This window comes from Aquarana catesbeiana, linkage group LG05 (assembly GCF_042186555.1).
Source record: "Aquarana catesbeiana isolate 2022-GZ linkage group LG05, ASM4218655v1, whole genome shotgun sequence".
Lineage (NCBI taxonomy): Eukaryota > Metazoa > Chordata > Amphibia > Anura > Ranidae > Aquarana > Aquarana catesbeiana.
In genome coordinates, this window is record NC_133328.1 from 203468772 (window position 1) to 203489624 (window position 20853).

The 20853-nt window shown below is 39.2% G+C and overlaps 1 protein-coding gene across 1 annotated transcript in view; it reads left to right on the forward strand.

Annotated features, from left to right (window-relative positions):
• Positions 1-20853, forward strand: part of LOC141145977 (uncharacterized) — a 59338-nt gene that overhangs the window by 14566 nt on the left and 23919 nt on the right. Inside the window, exons 3-4 of the mRNA XM_073632762.1 lie at positions 11394-11699; positions 15685-15777. Coding sequence (XP_073488863.1) covers positions 11394-11699; positions 15685-15777 — 399 coding nt within the window. The remainder of the gene's footprint in view (positions 1-11393; positions 11700-15684; positions 15778-20853) is intronic.

Here is a 20853-nt window from a genome sequence, read left to right on the forward strand (position 1 = left end):
TATTATATATTTCTCATATTTGTAGAAATACTTAGAAGTTTATTTACTAAAGGTGTAGAGGATGTTCACTTTGCAAAGTGAATTATTATTTAATGAATTAGGGGAAACTAAGTGAAAGCTCACTTTGCAAAAACTACCCAATCATGTGCAAGGAAAAAAAAACAAAAACAAAAAAAACAGGATTTTTACTTGCACATGGTTGATTGAAGTCAGCATACCTTCACCTCGTTCACTAAAATACGTGAACTTTCACTTTGGAAAGTGAACATGATCTATTCCTTTAGGAAATCAAACCATTTTCTTAAACTGGTTACTACTGTATCATTTAAGACAAAGAGTTATTTGGCAATACATTCCACTAGGTCTTGTTTAATTTTAACAGAAGGTTAAGTGTGGCGTCTCAGTAGGCTGTATTTTTTGGGTTGTAGTGTGGACATCCCAGGATATGGCACTACATAGTGAACTGCTTAGTGGTGAGAGGGCTAATTTACCAGTTCAGAAATGCAAGGTTAATTTTAGCTGGACAGATCAACATCTAACATTCCACCATTGGCTTGTACCAGTCCGATTCTCAATTTGGGCAAACAAGCTAGGTGCTGACCTCTGTTTACAAGAATTGATGGGTAAGTCAAATAATGGCTACTGTATATCTTATAATATATTATACAAACATAAAACTGCTCTTAGTATGTAATTTACTGTTAAATTTACACAACAAAGCATATCAAAACCCAGAAATAAAAAATTATTTCAACTTACTCGTCCTTAAATAAAGTAGCTGCATTCTTTTTTTGCTCCTGCAAATAACACACTTCCCATCCTGTCATGTCTACACTCATTTCTACATTGAATCTATGGAGATAGGCATGGTTGTCACACAGGCTCTATTTCAAACATGTCTGCCTTTGTTCATGTTCTTTGCATGGCAAATTGATGGGACTAGTAGTTTGCATAATAAAAATAAGGTTCTTTGTGCCTCCTTTAGAGCTCAGAGGAAGTGACAAGGACACTGCATTTCTGGTAAAATCAGCAGGTATTTTCTGTACTTGACACAAATATTCTACGCCTGAAAAGTGATAACGAATGCAGTCACCATATCTCCAAGTAAAGGATGGCAAGCTGCAATATATTATACTCATGTTTTAGAGTTACAGTGCACTTTAGGATTTTGCCACCTAAGAACTTGTGGTAAATCTAAATGCAAATAGTACCATATCATATTAAGCAGGATGTGCCTCCATTATCGTACATATTAGAAACCTTTTTTATTAGAGAAAGCAAGGCTGTAATTTTTAAACTTTACTTTTATAAAACAAAGTAAGCATAGAAATGTCTGTGGCATTATTATCCTGCATCACTAGTCAAATAAATATAATTGTACTTACGCTAACCGCTATTGTAAATTTAAAAAGTGATACCTAATAAATTTAGTGTTGAAAAAAAAGAGAAAAAGAGCATTCTTCTCCTCAAGAGGAGGAAATATCAGTATGACTTTGTGTTAATCATTCCTTTTATCTTTGTACAGATACATAGGCAGTTCTGACCATTTTCCTAAACCTAGATATGCGCAGTCAGATATTTGGTATAGTTACCAGACAAGCTGTCCTCTTCACTGGTATATGCAGAAAGAATATAAGTTGAAGAGAAATCAGTACATAACAAAATACAGTCTCAAAACTGTTCACGCAGTTACATAGTACAGCTACATCACCACCCTGTACTCAACCTATAACTGGACAGTGGATAAATAACAGACTGATCAGATCATCACTCTGCTCTCTCCTCCTGATAGCATGTTCCTTGTCAGCACACCTGATTAGTCTCAAGTCCTGCCCCTCACTTTCCAAGCTGCTGTACAGGAGATTACAAGAGGCTAAAATTTAGTCAAATTCAGGTATTTATACTAGTTGCATTTACAATAGAACTATACTTTCAACAATGTACAGCTGCATTGGTGTTTTTACCATCTGCATGGAGTTCAGCTTTGACTATAATAATTCATCTTTCCTGAAACAATTTAAATTGCATAAAATATGTCAAAATTAGAAGAACATGTCAAAAAGGACCCAGAAATGGTTTAAGACAAAGTGCTGGAGAGTACTGAACTGGCCAGCAATGAGTCCAGATCTAAATCCCATAGAGCACCTGTGGTGAGATCTCAAAACAGCAGTTAGGAAAAGGAACCCTTCCTATCTGAGAGACCTGGAGCAGTTTGTGAAAGAAGAGTGGTCCAAAATTCCAGTGGAGCAGTGTAAGAAACTCATTGATGGTTACAGGAAGCAATTGATTTCAGTTATATTTTCCAAGGGGCGTGCTACCAAATATTAAATTGAGGGTGCCAATAATTTTGTCCAGTCCATTTTTGAAGTTTTGTGTGGAATGTGTCAGATTTGGATTTTTGTTTCTCCACTTTTTTTTGTGTCATACCAATACAAATAAAAGAAATAAACACTAGAATACTTAAGCATTTGTAATTGCAACATTTTTCTTTGTGAAGTGGTGCATTATCTGACAGAAATGCAAGGGTGCCAATATTTTTGGCCATGACTGTATAGATATGGGATATGTTAAGTGAAAACCACTTAGTTAGAAAAGGACAAAAAGTGATTTCTGGATTTTCTTAAGGGGCATAGATACTGGGGATTAGAAAGTAATTTTCAAATTACTCATCACCCCAAAATTCCCTTCACCACCAGCCGATCAGGTTCCATTTGTTGTCGGCAGTGAGTGGTGGGAAGCCAGCACTCTGAGACCTTCCCAGAAATACAAAATGGTTGTAGGACACCTCAGCCATTGATTAAAACTGATCATACACAATACAATCAGATTTGACAATATCCTTTTGCTCAGTCAACAACTATGTAGTGTGAGGGCCAAGCCATCACTCCGGAGCAGATTGGAAACAAACTGACTGGATTGTCCAGTCATGCCCTGGCATTACACAGTTTTGGTAGATCAGAAAAATATACAGCTCTTCTACAATCTGATAGTACCATCTGTTTACAATATGTGGTAAAATGTTTTTGCAGAGGAGATTGCCTATGGGGAACAGGAAGCAACTTGTAATACCATTTTCTTTATTAAAAAAAAAAGGTGCTTGTTGCACAATGTATTAATTTAGAAACAAAAACAGTTAACAATCCTGCTTTGTATAGACCTCAACAACATATTTAGGGCTCCTTGTACATTAAAGCAAAGCAAAAAGGTGTACACAGCTATACTAGTTGACGGTGTAATTGACAATGCATTTTATTCCAGCCCACTATATTAACCACAAGATTTTCCCCCTTAATGACCAGGCCATTTTTTGCAATGCGGCACTGTGTCACTTTAACTGACAATTGTGCGGTCGTGCGATGCTGTACCAAAACAAAATTTAAGTCCTTTTTTTCCCACAAATAGAGCTTTCTTTTGGTGGTATTTGATCACCACTGCGATTTTTATTTTTTGTTCTACAAACAAAAGAAGAGTGACAATTTTGAAAAAAAACGAATATTTTATATTTTTTGCTGTAATAAATACCCCCCCAAAAAATGTAAAAATAAAAATTTCTTCACAGTTTAGGCTGATATATATTCTTCTACATATTTTTGGTAAAAAAAAAATGCAATAAGCGTATATTGATTGGTTTGCGCAAAAGTTATAGTGTTTACAAAATAGAGAATAGATTTATGGCATTTTTTTTTTTTTACTAGTAATGGTGGCGATCTTTGATTTTTAGTGGGACTGCAACATTGCAGCGGACATATCAGACACTATTTACACATTTTTGGTATCACTGACATTTATACAGCGATCAGCGCTGAAAAAAATGCACTGCTTACTGTCTAAATGTCACCCTAGGGAAGGGGTTAACACTAGGGGGCGATCAAGGGGTTAAATATGTTCCCTCATGTGTGTTTCTAACTGTGGAGGGAACCGACTAGAGGAGGAGACATATCGCTGTTCCTAACTAATAGAAACAGACGATCTGTCTCTCCTCTCCTGTCAGAATGAGGATTTGTGTGTTTACACACACATACACATCCCCGCTCTGGCTCTCGTACCCATGATCACACGTGGCCGGCGGTCATCGCGGCCGTCGGCCACGTGCATTGTGTCTCCCACCTGCTATAGCTGTTTAAAGGGCCGACATACAGCTACGGCGATTTGCGGGAACAAGCCGACTTGTCACTGTATAATGACGGCAGCTGGTCAGCAAGTGGTTAAATGACAAGATTGTAGGAGCTGTACTGAAATTCTGTTCCCAGTGCAAACTTGACTTAGCCAACATAATCCTTGGGTTGGAAACTTGTGTAAAATTGTAGAGACGAGGGTTAGGGCAAATACCCCAACTTTTGTAGCCACATGGGTCACTTAGTCACCTCAGCCCAATCACCATGGTGTCATGTATTTTTGATTGTCAAAGCAAATGACAAAAGATGTGAAACTTAGTGTGAAATTACCCTGTTCTCATTTATATAAGCCAATTATCATTGTGCCGTGTAGTAAGCAACATTTGTAAGTTGCATCATTGGTGTACGAGATGCCTCCATATTCAATTGAATTTTACAGAAAATTACAGCACTGCAGATTGAAAGGAAAAGGTAATTTTTAATAATATTCAGTTACAATATGGCTTGTGTAGAAATTATAAATGCATATAATTTTTTATTCGCTTTTTTCCCCCACGATAGTGGAGTTCCCCTTTAACTTCCTGTCCTGTAGACACAATAGAAAGTGGACGATTTATATTATATTCCTGTTACAGTGAAAACTCAAAGTTTTGGATTTATAAGTCAATTTGACAGTTGTCACCAAGTTAAAGTGGTATTAACCACTTGCCGACCGCCGCACACAGATATATGTCGGCAGAATGGCACAGGCAGGCAAATGGGCATACCTGTACGTCCCTTTAAATTTGCTGCCTATCGCATGTGCGTGCACTGTGCTCCATGGGAGCGTGTCTGCGGGTCCCGCTAACTCGATGTTCACCGCCCGCGATTGCGGTGAGGAGAGGCAGAACGGGGAGATGTCTATGTAAACAAGGCATTTCCCTGTTCTGCCTAGTGACATGACTGGGATCTACTGATCCTTGTCATCGGGAGCAGTGATCTCTGTCATGTTATAGTAAGTCCATCCCCCCTATGGTTGGAACACCTCCCTAAGACACACTTAACCCCTTGATCGCCCCTCACTGTTTAACCCCTTCCCTGCCAGTGTCATTTACACAGCAATCAGTGGCTATTTTTAGCTCTGTTCGCTGTATAAATGACAATGGTCCCAAAATAGTGTCAAAAGTGTCCGATGTGTCCGCCATAATGACGCAGTCCTGATAAAAAAAATTGCAGATTGTCGCCGATACTAGAAAAAAAAAATATTAATAAAAATGCCATAAATCTATCCCCTATTTTGTAGACACTATAACTTTTGCGCGAACCAATCAATATACACTTATTGCAATTTTTTTACTAAAAATATGTAGAAGAATACATATTGGCCTAAACTGTGGAAGAAATTTGTTTTTTTTATATATTTTTGGGGGATATTTATTATAGCAAAAAGTAAAAAATATTGATTTTCTTTCAAAATTGTTGCTCTAAAAACCGCAGGGGTGATCAAATACCACCAAAAGAAAGCTCTATTTGTGGGAAAAAAAGGACATCACTTTTGTTTGGGTACAATGCCGCACGACCGCACAATTGTCAGCTAAATCGACGCAATACAGAATCGCAAAAAAATGCTCTGGTCAGGAAGAGGGTAAATCCTTCCAGGGCTGAAGCGGTTAAACCCAAAAGCAAACATTTAATATATTGCAGCTTATCAATTCTTAGATGTGGTGGCTGCATTTGTTTTCTTTGGCTCTTTTTCCCTTATTTTCATCTGGTGATCCAGCCAGTAAGCCTGTTGTTTTTCAACAGAACAAGCTGTCCTGAATCAGAGTCTTAAAATCATTTAGAACTGACAGGGGTGCTTACAATGATCAACTTTTATTTTATCATGTAAAACCTGTATCTCAAAAGAAAATGAATAAAAAGTATGTGAACCCCTTGGAATTAACTGTTTTTCTGCATTAAATTGCCATAAAATGTGATCTGTTCCTTTACTAAGTCACAGCAATAGACAAACACAATGGGCTTAAACTGATAAAACACAAACAATTTCTAATTTCTCATGTCTTTATTGAACACACCCATTAAACATTCTGCAGTGGTAAATTACTGCAGAAAACCAATTCATTCCAGGGGGTTTACATACTTTTTCTTGCCACTGTATCTCACCAAATGAAATATAAAGGAATTGCTGGTTGATTTAACTTCTCAGCACCAAAAACTTAAACCTACTGTATGTTTTGGAAGGACCAAATCTTTTAGCCTGGTTTCACACTTGTGCGGTGCGAATTGAAGCTCAGGTTTCACTGGGGAGATAACAATCTCCTGTTCAACGGATTCATTGCGTTTTTGCTCAGGATTAGAGAGCAGGGAGAGGGGGAGGGAGGGGGGGGAGAGGGGGAGGTGTAGTGAGGAGAAAGAGAAAATCCTTGTTCAGAACGCAATGCATCTGCGAATCAGATGCATTCCCATAGGAGATAATAGGCTTGTAGTTCGCACCGCAATGCCCAAAAAACGCACACGTTTTTTGTGCAATGCGCAGTGCGAATGCAACGCACATATGTGAACCAGATGCATTCATATGAATGTATTTTAAAATGTCCTGCGAATTAGATGCGGTGTAAGCCGCATCTAATTCGCATAGGTGTGAACCCGGGCTCAATGTTTGGATTAGATCTGCATTAAAGTACATGTACGTGTTTAACCACTTGCCGACCGCTGCACGCCAATATATGTCGGCACAATGGCAGCGGTGGGCAAATGGGCGTATCTGTACGTCCCCTTTAATTGGCGGGGTTAGCAGGACTGTGCCTGCGGGACCCGCGGACTCGATGTCCGTCAGTCTCCCAGTGATCGTGTCACGGAGCCACAGAGTGGGGAAGTGCCTATGTAAACAAGGCATTTCCCCATTCTGCCTCGTGACATGACAGAGATCACTGCTCCCTGTCACCGGGAGCTGTGATCTCTGTCATGTGAGTTGTAGCCCATCCCCCCTACAGTTAGAATCACTCCCTAGGACACGCTTAACCCATTCATCGCCCCCTAATGTTTAACCCCTTCCCTGCCAGTGTCATTTGCACAGTAATCAGTGCATTTTTATAGCACTGATCACTGTATAAATGATAATGGTCCCAAAATAGTGTCAAAAGTGTCCAATGTGTCCGCCATAATGTCGCAGTCATGATAAAAATCGCAGATCGCTGCCATTACTAATAAAAAGAAATTAATAATAAAAATGCCATAAAACTCTCCCCTATTTTGTAAGCGCTATAACTTTTGTGCAAACCAATCAATATACACTTATTGCGATTTTTTTTACCAAAAATATGTAGAATACATATCAGCCTAAACTGAGGAAAAAAATTTTTTTTTTATATATTTTGGGGGATATTTATTATAACAAAAAGTAAAAAATATTGTGTTTTTTCAAAAATGTCGCTCTTTTTTTGTTTATAGCACAAAAAATTTAAATCGCAGTGGTGATCAAATACCACCAAAAGCAAGCTCTATTTGTGGGAAAAAAAAGGACGTCATTTTTGTTTGGGTGCAAGGTCGCACGACTGCACAATTGTCAGTTAAAGCGACGCAGTGCCAAATCGCAAAAAGTGCTCTGGTCAGGAAGGGGGTACAATCTTCTGGGGCTGAATCAGTTAAAATCCCCTCCTCTCAGCACTGCTGTAGTTCAGAAGGCAGGCTCCATGAAATGTGTGACACAGCAGTGCCTATCAACAAGGCATAGTGAATATGTGTCACAGAATTCCAGTAAATGTGTGGAGATCTTCACAAAGTAAGTTTACAAACTTCATTTAGATTACTAGTAGTAGTCTTAAAATAATTGAAATATAATGTGGAAATTAAAATAATAATTTCAAATTTTAACTTTAAATACTCTTTAACCACTTGCCGACCAGCCACCATCATTGTACTAAGGCAGGTTGGCTCGTTCCCGCGAATCGCCGTCATGGTACGTCGGCTCTGGAACTCTATTTTGTGGTCAGCAGGCGAGCCAATCAGTGGGTGGGGTGGACTCGATGTACAAGTAAACAGTGTGTAAACAAGGCAGATCTCCATTCTGATAGGGGAGATCACACAGATCCCATCTTTCAGGGAGACGGATCTGTGTGTTTCCCCAGGCAGCCCATCCTCCATACAGTTAGAAAACACCTGCAGGGAACACATTTTAATCCCTTGATCGCCCCTGATGTTAACCCCTTCCCTGCCAGTGTCATTATTACAATAACAGTGCATATTTTTTAGTACTGATTACTGTAATAATGTCACTGGTTCCCAAAAAGTGTCAAAAATGTCAATTAGGTGTCCAATCTGTCCACCGCAGTGTCGCAGTCCTGCTAAAAATCGCAGATCACTGCCATTATTGGTAAAAAAAAAATAATAATAAAAATGCCATAAATCTATTCCCTATTTTGTAGACGCTATAACTTTTGCACAAACCAATCAATATACGCTTTTTGTGATTTTTTTTTTTACCAAAAATACGTAGAAGAATATATATATATATATATATATATATATATATATATATATATATATATATATATATATATATATATTGGCCTAAATTGAAGAAGAGATATTTATTATAGCAAAAAGTAAAAAAGATTGCTTTTTTTTCAAAATTGTCACTCATTTTTTGTTTATAGCGTAAAAAATAAAAACCATAGAGGTGATCAAATACCACCAAAAGAAAAAGTGAAAAAAAAAAAAAGGGCTCAAAAACACATATAAAAAAATATATATAAAGAACACCCAATATTGTATCAGTGTAACAATACAATTAATGTAATATCAAACCAGTCCACCAGAAATGCAAGTAAAAAAAAAATAAATCAATTCTTCTGTGTATAAGATATCTCCAACACCGTGCCTTGCTAAAGTGCAGTGTGCTTGAATCTTACAAAAATGTGTGTGCTTCACCCGAAGTGTCAAATAAATCTGCTCACCAGATATCTCCGGCCACTAGGTGACCACCAGGCCTATAATAAATGGGAACCTTCCTCCGTTAGCTGGGATCTTCCAAGCCAGAAATCGCTCCAAACAACTGTTACCAGTACGGATCAAAAGTTCATTCACTCATAGATGGTATTTTGTAATTCCTCCAATTATTAGCAGTGATACACTCTGAAGTATACATCCAGCACTCCTTATCTTTAAATCTGTAGAAATTGGCTCCCCCAAGTAAGAGCCACAGAAAGGCAATATAGTGTAGTACCGTCTTTATTTTTAAAAAAGCACTTACATGCCCATATAAAGTCCAGTAGATAGCAGCACAGCTGGGGACCACCAAAAGAAAACTATATTTGTGGGAAAATAAGGACATCAATTTTGTTTGGGTGCAGCATTTGTCAGTTAAAGCGGCGCAGTGCCGTATCGCAACAAATGGCCTGGTCATTAAGGGGGTAAATCCTTCCGGTCCTTAAGTGGTTAAAAAGCTATTCTACGCAACACATGGTTGTCTGGCACGACAGGAGGCCTAATTTTTCTCTTTTGCAGTTAACTAATGCAGATTTGCCTTTCCTTAGCCTATGACTGGGCAGCAAAGGAGAAGAAGAAAACTGACTAATTCATCCCTCTGTCATTGCACTCCCTCTTTCTATGAGCATACTCCCTGTTAGAAATTGATCACAGCAGCACAGCAGTTTTACTACTTGTAGTGATAAAAACTTCATACCATAATTTAAAAAAGGCAGACTAGATAATCTTGCCAGGTATTAGCAACATTTCTTTACAACGCGAGTCCGCAGCAGAAACAAGTTAGGTGCATATGTAGATGCAGGAGCCAAGACAATGGCCAATTGCCCTGCAGACCTCCCAGATAATTGGTGTTGGTTTGAGCCAGTGTTGGAGGCTCTCCAGACAAAGAAATTTCCTTTGCTGGAGGCAAAAGAAAGAAAACGACATAACAGAGCCCTGCAATTTGATTCATTGGTGCTTTATTACATGAACTGATATAAAAGATTGCATACAGCCTTATGTACACTTTAAAATGGTCTGTTAAAATATTTATGCCAATAGATTATTATTTCTACAGCTCTGTATTGCTTTGCTTTTGAATTGATATATTTTTAACATATTTTGTGGGCTGTATTACATTGACTTCTACATAATAGAAAGCATGGTGCATCTGCAAAGCAGTTTCCTCTGCAGTGTAACCTTTCATCTTTTCATCTTTTCATCTTTTAACCACAATGAAATCACCTCTCTAACCACAGCATCACAGGCTGTACAACATTACATTTTATGGCAACAGTGTAATCATCAAACCCATTTCAAAACTGTACAATGGCATTCTTTTATGCACAGCTCATAAGCCTTTTCTTTACATGTAAGTATATAATATAGGGTTTTTTGTTTCTTTTTTTCTTTTTTTTTTTTTTTTTAGTTCCTACACATGCTCTCCATAAAAAAAAGTATTTGAGAATGAGCAAAACTGATGACCTATCATGCTGGAAACTATAAAGGTTGCCATTGCTGACCTTGTTACCTGTCTGGAAAAGTGACCCATTGCTTTAAAAGGGTTTAGTGTAAGATTGAGGGAGCTATGTGTTATGTAGCAGATAAGGGGTTAAGTCACTGCCCAGGACAAATATACAGATAAATTCAGGCTTTTTTCTGACTTTTCGGATTTACATGTGTGTTTTGGGTCAAATAAATGCTATAACTATATGACAGCTAGTCAGTTAGCATTTTCAGGAGGTCATCAATAGAAAGTTCCTACTTTTTTTCTTAATGAAGATTTTTTTTACTATGTTTCCTGACATTACTTGGTGGGCGTAATATTTGTTGTCCTAATCTTGATTTTTGGCACATGTAGCGTACATTTCTAAAATTATTTTTGTAATTTTTTTTCAGGTTTTATGATATGCAATTATCCATGTAAATACCACTACCTCAGTATAAGTAGGGTGATATAAACATTTTTGCCCATCAAGTTTATTTTGAATGCACATGAATATTTAAACAATATGTTGAGTAAAGGATTATGATCCCAGTGTAATAATCATTTCAGCTTTCATTTGTAAAGAGCAGTCCAAACAATGACAGGTGATTGCTGATGAGTCACTATTGGTTACTTTGTGAATTCTTTTTTTCTTACTAGTTGTAATATCTTTCTTCATATTCGGATAAATCCAACAAACGTACCTGCAACAAACCCAATTCATAAAAACACCATACATTATAGCCAAACACACCTTCAATTCTTAGCAGTGTTTTAAGATATTTAAAATTCAGATTCTTTGTCATATATTACTAATGGTTGCAAACACTATTTACATTTTTCAGATGCATACGCAGCTCTCTTAATTGACCAACCATTCATTTCACTAACTGAAACTAAAGGAAAATCTACTACGTTGACTTGCAATACTGTAGGTGTTGACCTGGAAAAAAGACCACTTCACTGGTATAGACAGAAATCCAATGAAGGGTTGGAGAATATCCTTTACATATTTGAAGGAAAAGCCAATTACAGATCAGGGTTTAACACTGGCAAGTATAAGGCTGGTCTTATTTCAAGTTTGACAATAGCAAATATAAATGAAGAGGACAGCGCTGTGTATTACTGTGCCTGCTGGGATACAAGTCACAGTAACACAACTTAGGAGATACTTCATACAAATTTTACCATACAAAAGGTAAGGCTTTGCAGCATGCATCTCATATGAAACCTTAATATGATAAAATATATAACGTAAGTTTAAAAGAGAGCAACTGGGATTACTAAATATTTACCCAGTTCAAAATAGTTTATGGGGGTTATTTACGAAAGGCAAATCCACTTTGCGCTGAAAGTGCACTTGGAAGTGCAGTCACTCTAAATCTAAGGGGTAGATCTGAAATGAGGGGAAGCTCTTCTGATTTTATCATCCAATCATGTGCAAGCTAAAATGCTGTTTTTTATTTTCCTTGCATGTCCCCCTCGGATCTACAGCGACTTTACTTCCAAGTGCACTTGCAGTGCAAAGTGGATTTTCCTTTAGTAAATAACCCCCTATGTCTACTATGACAATGTGGGGTTGATTTAATAAAGGCAAATGCACTGTGCACTCTGCAAAGTGCAATTGCACCCTGCAAGTGCAGTTGCTCCAAGACTTAGTAAATTAGGTAAATCTTCACTTTGCAAAGAATACCCTATCACGTGCATGCAAAATAAAAAAAACAGCATTTTTGCTTGCAGATGATTGGATAATGGAAGTCAGCAGAGGTTCTGCTCATTTACCAAGCTGTGGAGCAACTGCTCTTGCAGAGTGCAACTGAACTTTTCAAAATGCACAGTCTATATGCCTTTAGTAAATCAACCCCTATGTGTGGGCAATGTGTATGGTGTATACTTATACCCCAAACATCACTATTAACCCCCCTGGTGGTATTCCCGAGTCTGGCTCGGGGTGGATTTTTAATACCAAAAGCGGTATCCCCGAGCCAGACTCGGGATCGCATTGCAGGATCCAGGAAGAGTTTACTTACCTTGTCCTCTGGTTCCTGTGATGCCTCTCCGCTATGATCGGCGAGCCGCTGTGTCTCGCTTGATTCACAGTGCCGAGCTCCGTTCCCTGTGAGTGTTGCGACGCACAGGGACGGAGTTCAGCGGCAAATTCAAAAAGTGAAACACACAGTACAGATACAGCATACTGTAATCTTACGGATTACAGTACTGTATCAAATAATTACACATCCCCTTTGTCCCTAGTGGTCTGTCCAGTGTCCTGCATGCAGTTTTATATTATAAATACTGTTCTTTCTGCCTGGAAACTGGAGATTGTCCATAGCAACCAAAACTGTCCCTTTACATCAAAAGTGGCTTTAGACCAGCTAGAAAACAGCGATAATAAATTAGAATCACTCGCAGAATTGAGCGATAGTGATTTGTGGGGAAATCTGTCACCAAACACTAAAAGTAACGAAAGCGACAATTCTGCAACTGAGCAAATTTCAGTGTTTTTGATTTGATTACATTATTGAATAATTTTTATTATTATTATATTATTATTTGTTACTATTATTTATAGTTATTTTTTATATTATAATTTTTTATTTCGATTTTCAAACTTTATAATACCCGGGATGTCAACTAGACTCTTGTTTGGACAGATTTAAGTGAATTATTCCTAAGAATTACAGGCCTAGAATATAAAACGCCAAATTTATGTGCAAAATAATGGTACCACTTTCAGCACCTAAAATCTGAAATAATCATACCGCCAGGGAGGTTAATAGCTGGTCACGTGGGAAATAAATGTATTTGTATAAATAATAATACATGTTATTAATAAAATAATTTATTTCAAAAGTAAACTGTCCAGAGACAAACACAGAGGTGGCCATTGCAGATCTCCCTTTGAAAATGCAAGTTGGCTAGCTGTCATTACTGTCATTTACTTAAAGTGTATCTAAAGTCAAAACTCTTTTTTTAAATTTAATTTTGGATAGATTATGGAAGGTTTCACAATCCTGTCATTTTTTTTATTGCTGCCTTTGTTCTCAACGGAAAATACAAGCCCTTAATTGTCCTGGTGACCATTGTTACTGGGGCAGAAAGTGAGGGAAAAATTTGAAGTTTTGAGTTTGTATTTTTTTGTATAACTGTCTAAGATGGGATTTCCCTCACTTTGGTTGAAAAAGTCAGGTTGAAAAAAGACACAAGTCCATCTACAGTAGTTCAACCAATAAACTATCTACAGGACAGAAATGAAGATAAATCTCCCCAATGGGGTAAAGGGGAAGAAAAATCCTGATGGAACTTCTAATTTGGGATTTAGATATATTTAAATAAGCTGATGAAAAACACCCAGATCATCATAGTCAGTGAGAAAGCAGAGCTTCTACTCTGCATTGATGTAAGTGACTCCAAATGGGTGTGCACTCTGTAGGGGTACTGCGGTCGCTGGACATTTCTTTTTTTGTTGTTCATGGTCCTGCACTGCAGCAACATACAACACAAAAAAAAGATGTCAGGCGACTGCAGCACCCATAGCGAGTCCGCACCTGATGCTTCAATGACAGTGACGGTTCAGAGTGAGGGGAACCCTCCTTCTCTGCTCCGCTTATATGACAGAGCCAGGAGGAGGACTTCACCTCACACTGAACTCCTGCTGTCTGCACTGAGAGTTCTGTACCTGGACAATAGGATGGGAGTGTCTGTATTGAGGGGGAGGGGTGTCTGTACTGAGGGGTTTGTACGGGGAAAGAGGTTTCTGTCCTGAATGGTTTGTACCAGAGGATGGGAGTGTCTGTACTGAGGGGGAGGGGTGTCTGTACTGAGGGGTTTGTACGGGGAAAGAGGTTTCTGTCCTGAATGGTTTGTACTGGGGGGTTTTCACCAAGGGCTCTGTACTGGGGGAAGGGGTGTATATACTGAGGGGCATGTACTGGGGAAGGGATGTCTGTACTGGGAAAAGGGTGTCTGTATCGATGGGTCTATACTGGGGGAGGTCTGTATTGAGGAAGAATTGAGGAATTTTAGGGGATCAGTATGCACTTAGGGGTCTGAGCTGGGGGGGTTGGTTTGTACTTAGGGGTTTGTGCTGGTGGGTTTGATCTGTGCTGAGCAATGTGTGTGGGGGAATTATGTACTGAGAGGTGTGTGCTGGAGGATAATCAGTCTGGACTGAGGGGTCTGTATTGGGGGGGTCAGTCTATGCTGAGGGGTCAGTGCTGGGCAGGTGGGTCTGTACTGAGGGGTTTTGTCCTGGGGGGCTTAGTTTGTGCTGGGGGGGTCAGTCTGTACTCAGGGGTCTGTGCTGGGGTGTTGGTCTGTGCTGGAGGGAGTCTGTACTGAGGGGTTTGTGCTAGGGTTATCTGTACTGAGGGAATAGGCTGGGAGTGGAAATTTAGGGATGTTACGTAGGATCTGTACTGGGGAAGATGATTTATACTGGGAAGAGGGGCTTATTCTGGTTTTACTATTTAAAGTGGTTCTGCATTCTGTAGACCAACCCCTGTACTATTGGGGAATTTAACAAAATCTGGAGCAGCTGTTTTAGTTTAGTTTTTTTTTCAAAGTCTAACAGAACAAGCTAAAGATAGAAGCGGATTGGTTGTCATGCACAGCTGCTCCAGATCCTGTCTGCTCCAGTAATGATAAATTCCATTCATTTTGTTTTGCATTCCATACTCCTAAACATTGCACTCTAAGTACATTGCTCCTGTAGTTCTTCTTTAACCAGGTTTTTCCCCTTCCATGACCAGGGCATTTTTTGCTATTCAGCACTGTGCTACTTTAAAGCGGCAGTAAACCACAGTAACAAAAAAAGAATTGGGCCCCGGGCAGTTTTAATATTTGAACAGAACGAGGGTGCATTACCCTACATACCTTAGCCAACAGTATAAAATATAGCCTTTATTTAGGATTTCTTTTAAATAAGTATGTATCTATAACTATATGTATATATCTGCTGAAGAGGAGGTTATTGTAGTCATTTTTGGAGATAGGATGATCGGCCATCATCTATGATTAGAAGTGCAGCGCTACAATATTGAACATGTGAAAGTAAAACATGTGAGGTAAACACCTTTGCAGATGTGAAAAGATATCAAATATTAATGAAATATCTTATGTGAACACCTATTACAGATGTGAGAGAATATCAAAAATCAAATATTAATGAAATATCTCATGTGAAATATGGAACAGCAAAAGAAATATATGAAAAAGTCCATATGGAAAGTAATGGCTCTACAAATTGAAAAAGTAAAAATGTGAAAAATTGAGCATCAAATAATGTCCTATGAAAATATGGAACAGCAAAATGAAAAACAGTGAAAAAAGAAGTTCATGTAAAAATAATGGAGGAATATCTCTTCAAATTGGAAGATGCCGATGAACATCTAGAGATGTGCGAATATTCAATAAGGAATGAGAGGGTATCCTTACCAGATCCGTAGGACGCACTTACCATATGGCAGTACGTCAGAAAGGCATAGGGAGATTCTCCCGTAGTATCCAGACTGGATGGTGTCTCCCGTGGTGTCCAAACCAGGTGGTGTCTTGTAGGCCATAAACCCAAACCGATGATGGTAAACACGAACAGGAGTGGAACGACTATCCCTCAAGTTCCCGGTTTCCAAGGGGGAATAATCCAGAGGTGATGGTTCAGCATGGAAGACACCACTTTTCAAAAATTGTCCCTGAGGAAGATTATATATTTAACTATTTTGAAACGCGTTTGATTCTCACTCATAGATAATGAGCATCTGTGTAGTGGGATTTTTTGCCATCACTGTAATACACTGTAATTGTGCTATCTTTATGTCTGTTTTTTGTACAAAATCGTTTTTTAATCTCCTTGTATAATAAAATCTGTATTTTTTAATCAATATAATTTTTTCAATTTAATTTGATTTTGCCCTTAAAATCTTATTTGTCTGAGGTTCTTCTTGTACACATATAGTTATAGATAAATGCTTATTTTAAAGAAATCCTAAAAAAAAAGTTATATTTTATACCGTTGGCTAAGGTGGGTAGGGTAATGCACTCTCGTTTTATATTTGATTGCCCCCCTTCCCCCCCTTCTTTATCCTTTTCTTCTCTAGCTTTTCTTTGCTGTTTGGCCCTAGGGTCATACTCACCTCTCTTTTCATCTGGAATAATTTGGTGTAAACTGTAAAAATTGTGCGGGATGCACATACTTCCTTGACCCCGAAGCCCAATGTCTAGTCCGCGAGTATATGTTTATATCACCTGCTTTATTGCAAAGTTTGTACATGTGGTCTAGCTTGTGGAGGTGAACAACCGTATGTACAATGTTTCTGAAGTCTCTGTATCACCGTATGCCTTATCTAAATAAAGAATTTACAAAAAAAAAATTTGATTGCCAGTAAGGTATTTTGTTTTTTCCATAAACTTAAGACTTTTGGTTAGTAAACCCAGGCAGTTAAAGTCATAATGTGCTAGTATGCACTTACCTTAAAACAAAGCCCTCCAGTGGTGCGCTATCACCTCTGTAGTCATTTCCATCTTCACGTCTTCCTTCTGGGTTTGTGGGCTTCGTGGTATGAACGGCCAAGCCACAAAGACATCACTCCCGAGCATGCGCGTGGTAGAAACTGTTTAGAGTACAGGACTCTGAAGGAATGGCATGGAGTGCCATTCCTTCAGAGTGCATGCTCCATTGACGACACCAGCTGCATCTAAAGTAAACATCTTATAAACGGTGCTCAGTTAGGAGATATTTACTGTACTTATAGGTAAGCCTTATTATAGGCTTACCTATAGGTAAAAATCAACCAAGGGAGATTCCCCCCACTTTAACTGGCCTTTGCAACCCTGTATGCAAATTGAATTTATATAACTTTTTTCACACAATTAGAGCTTCGTTTTAGTGGTATTTGATAATTATATAAATAAGTAAAAAATAAACATGTTGAAAAAAATCTACTTTCTGTTATAAAACATCTCCAATCAAATCAAATTTCTTCATTAATTTAGGCCTAAATGTATTCTGCTACATGACTTTGGTAAAAACCAAACTGCATTTTTGGGGACCCTATATTATAGGAGACACTAGTTTAGTTCTGATCGGGATCAAGATACTGTTCTGTACAGACACTATACTAGTAATGGCGGTGACCAGCGATTTATAGTGTGACTGTGATAGTGTGGCAAGCAATCTAGTGCTAACCGACACTGGCTAGGAGGAACACTAACTGACACTGATGTTGCTAGTGACACTAATACAGCAATCAGTGAGAAAGCTGTACACTGTACTAACGGCACTGGCTGGGAAGGGGTTAACATCAAGGGGCAATCAAGGGATTGACTGTGGGCCTAACAAGTGTAATGTGCATAATGTGTGCTGCGTTTACTAACAGATCTGTCTGCTTTTTCTCTCTGAACTCAGAGTTGATTTCAACGGGAAGAAACAGACAAATTGCTGTCTGTGTACAGAGTTCTGTATATTTGTCAACACAGAACTCTGTGTTGTGATTGGCCACAGATAATCAGCAGGTTTTAGCCATAAATCATCGGATGAAATCTGCTGACAAACTTGTGCTCTGTCCAATCACAGCACTGGTCAGCAGGGGGCGCACATGCATGCTACCAGGAAATACACTGCGATGTATGGGTATGTCACGGTACCTGGCTTACAGTATATCTACTGTGAGCGGACGACAAGCAGTTCATTACTTGTGTGTTTTTTCTTCTATGTCTTTCGGATACTGATTGTGAATGGGGGTGACTTTTCCATTATTAATCAGCTGGTGCACTTGCAGTGCTCTCATGAGGAAAGCTGTACTGCCTGCATGCATTTAGAAGTGATTAGCCCTTTAGGAGCATCTCACCAAAAATGTTGCCTAAAATCTGACTCTGAAAATTACATTTCTGGATGAAACGCCTCCAGGTTGCCATAGTGTTTTGAATTTTACAGAAAATTACAGTGTAGCAGACTGAAAAGGAAAGGTAATTATTAATAACTTTAATATTTTAATAACATTTTTAATAGCATTAAATTATAAAATGTCTTGTGCCTGTATTATACAGTATTTGGTATATTAATATTATTTTATTTTATTTTTGCTATTTGTATTATTATATATAACCCTTCTCTGCGCTTCAGATAGTGAATAAAATTCAAAGTAAAATAAAATGTGAAAAATCTCCTAAAAAAAAAAAATCACTGCTGCTACTTTAACCTCTCTTTAAACAAATATCATAAAGCAGGGGTGTCCAAACTTTTGACCTTCCTGGGGTACATTGAAAGAAGAGGAATTGTCTTGGGCTGCACATAAAATGCACTAATAATAAGGATAGTTGGTGAGCAGAAAAGGTCAGGCAAATCACAAGTTAAAGAGGAAGTAAACCCTCTCTTTAAAAAAAAAAAAAAAAACACCCTGCAGGACAAAGGCATAATGAGCTGGTATGCATAGCATACTAGCTCATTATGAATTACTTACCTGAGATTGAAGCCCCTGAAGCGACCCTCTTTCACCGCCTCCGTCACTGACATGTTGACTCGGCGTGTCTTCTGGGTATCGCTGCTCCGGCGCTGTGACTGGCCGGAGCAGCGATGATGTCACTCCCGTGCATGCTGGTACCGCCACTAACGGCATGATCGCCGCTAGAAACGACACGCTCAGTGCACCTGCGCTCAATGTTTACGGCGCATGCGCCGTAGACATCGGTGCTGCTATTTCTGAAAATATCTCCTAAATCTTTTAGGTTTGGGAGATATTTCTTGCACCTACAGGTAAGCCTTAACCTAGGCTTACCTGTAGGTTAAAGTGGTTGTAATGGGTTTACAACCACTTTACCACGCTGTGACTGGCCGGAGCAGCGATGATGTCACTCCCGTGCATGCTGGTACCGCCACTAACGGCATGATCGCCGCTAGAAACGACACGCTCAGTGCACCTGCGCTCAATGTTTACGGCGCATGCGCCGTAGACATCGGTGCTGCTATTTCTGAAAATATCTCCTAAATCTTTTAGGTTTGGGAGATATTTCTTGCACCTACAGGTAAGCCTTAACCTAGGCTTACCTGTAGGTTAAAGTGGTTGTAATGGGTTTACAACCACTTTAATGATCACTGATATAGATGTAGCACACCCCTAGGGAGCCGCAGATGAAATGGGATCCCCCACCCTGCGCAGCCAGGCACACCGAATTTCACAGTCTCCCAGGGTCAGAAAACAGTCCAGTATTTTGTTTTGTTATTTTACTGAGGGAATTAAACTTGGATGGGGAGTATGTGTATTATGGGGTGCCCGTTTGACTTTAACAACAGGGATACCTTCTTCTAGCACATTTGCTTGCAGAATGCAAACTGGCACACTGTTTATGAATCTGACAAAGCACTCGGTTAGAATATAACAACCACCTGTTGTAGGCAGGAACCCGAGGCCTCTTTAAAAGTATAGTAAAGAAGAAGTCAGTGTCCAGCTTTCATCCCTGAGGATGCTGATACCAGCACCACCTCTTCAGGTGCTGCCAGCCCACCTGGCTACAGCTGCCCCTATTACTATCCCTCCTGGCTACTTCTCCACAGTCCTTATCAGACTGACACTCTCTCTCTCTCCACAGCCCTCCCAGACTGCTCACTAACCAGCCCATCCTGCTAACTTCTCTGGGGAACTCCTGGACATGCTGACCTCTCCTGCTGTCCTCTCCTTGCTCCCATGCCTCCAGGAAGGATTCCCCCATGTGTTTTAGAGGGTCCCTCCAGCACCCAAGCCCCTGGTCTGAGGTCACCCACCCAGACTGGAGGTCTCCCTTAAGGGCCACCGACAGCCTCCTCAGCACTCCTTTTCCATCTTCCACCCAACTGCCCCCTTCTGATCTGACCCATGAGTATTTATAAGGTGGCCTGCCCCCTGCCAGCTGATTTTGCTGGGGATTAGCTGGGGCCCACATCAATACTCCAAGCAGCTCCTCCTATACTCCACCCTCTATTTCTGGAAGCTTCTCCAAGGTTGCAGAAAGCAGTGGTAGTCACTATAGATGCTGCTTGCTGAGTCATCCAGCCTCCCTGAGTCACTAAGCCCAGACCCAGATTCAACCCAGGCCTGGTTCTCAGCCAGGCCAAATTTTCCTACAATACAAACTATGTACATCTAATCTAGCACACTAGAGAGTGCTACATAGATAATGTACCTATCTGAGTAATAAAACTTTTTGTAATATTTTTTATTATAAAAGTAAATGAGAGCAACATAAAACCAATCTGGTTTGATGGATGTAGTAGCAATTTTCAATGAATTCCTCAAGTGCTCGTCAGATATTTTGGGTTTGATTTTGCCCTTCATG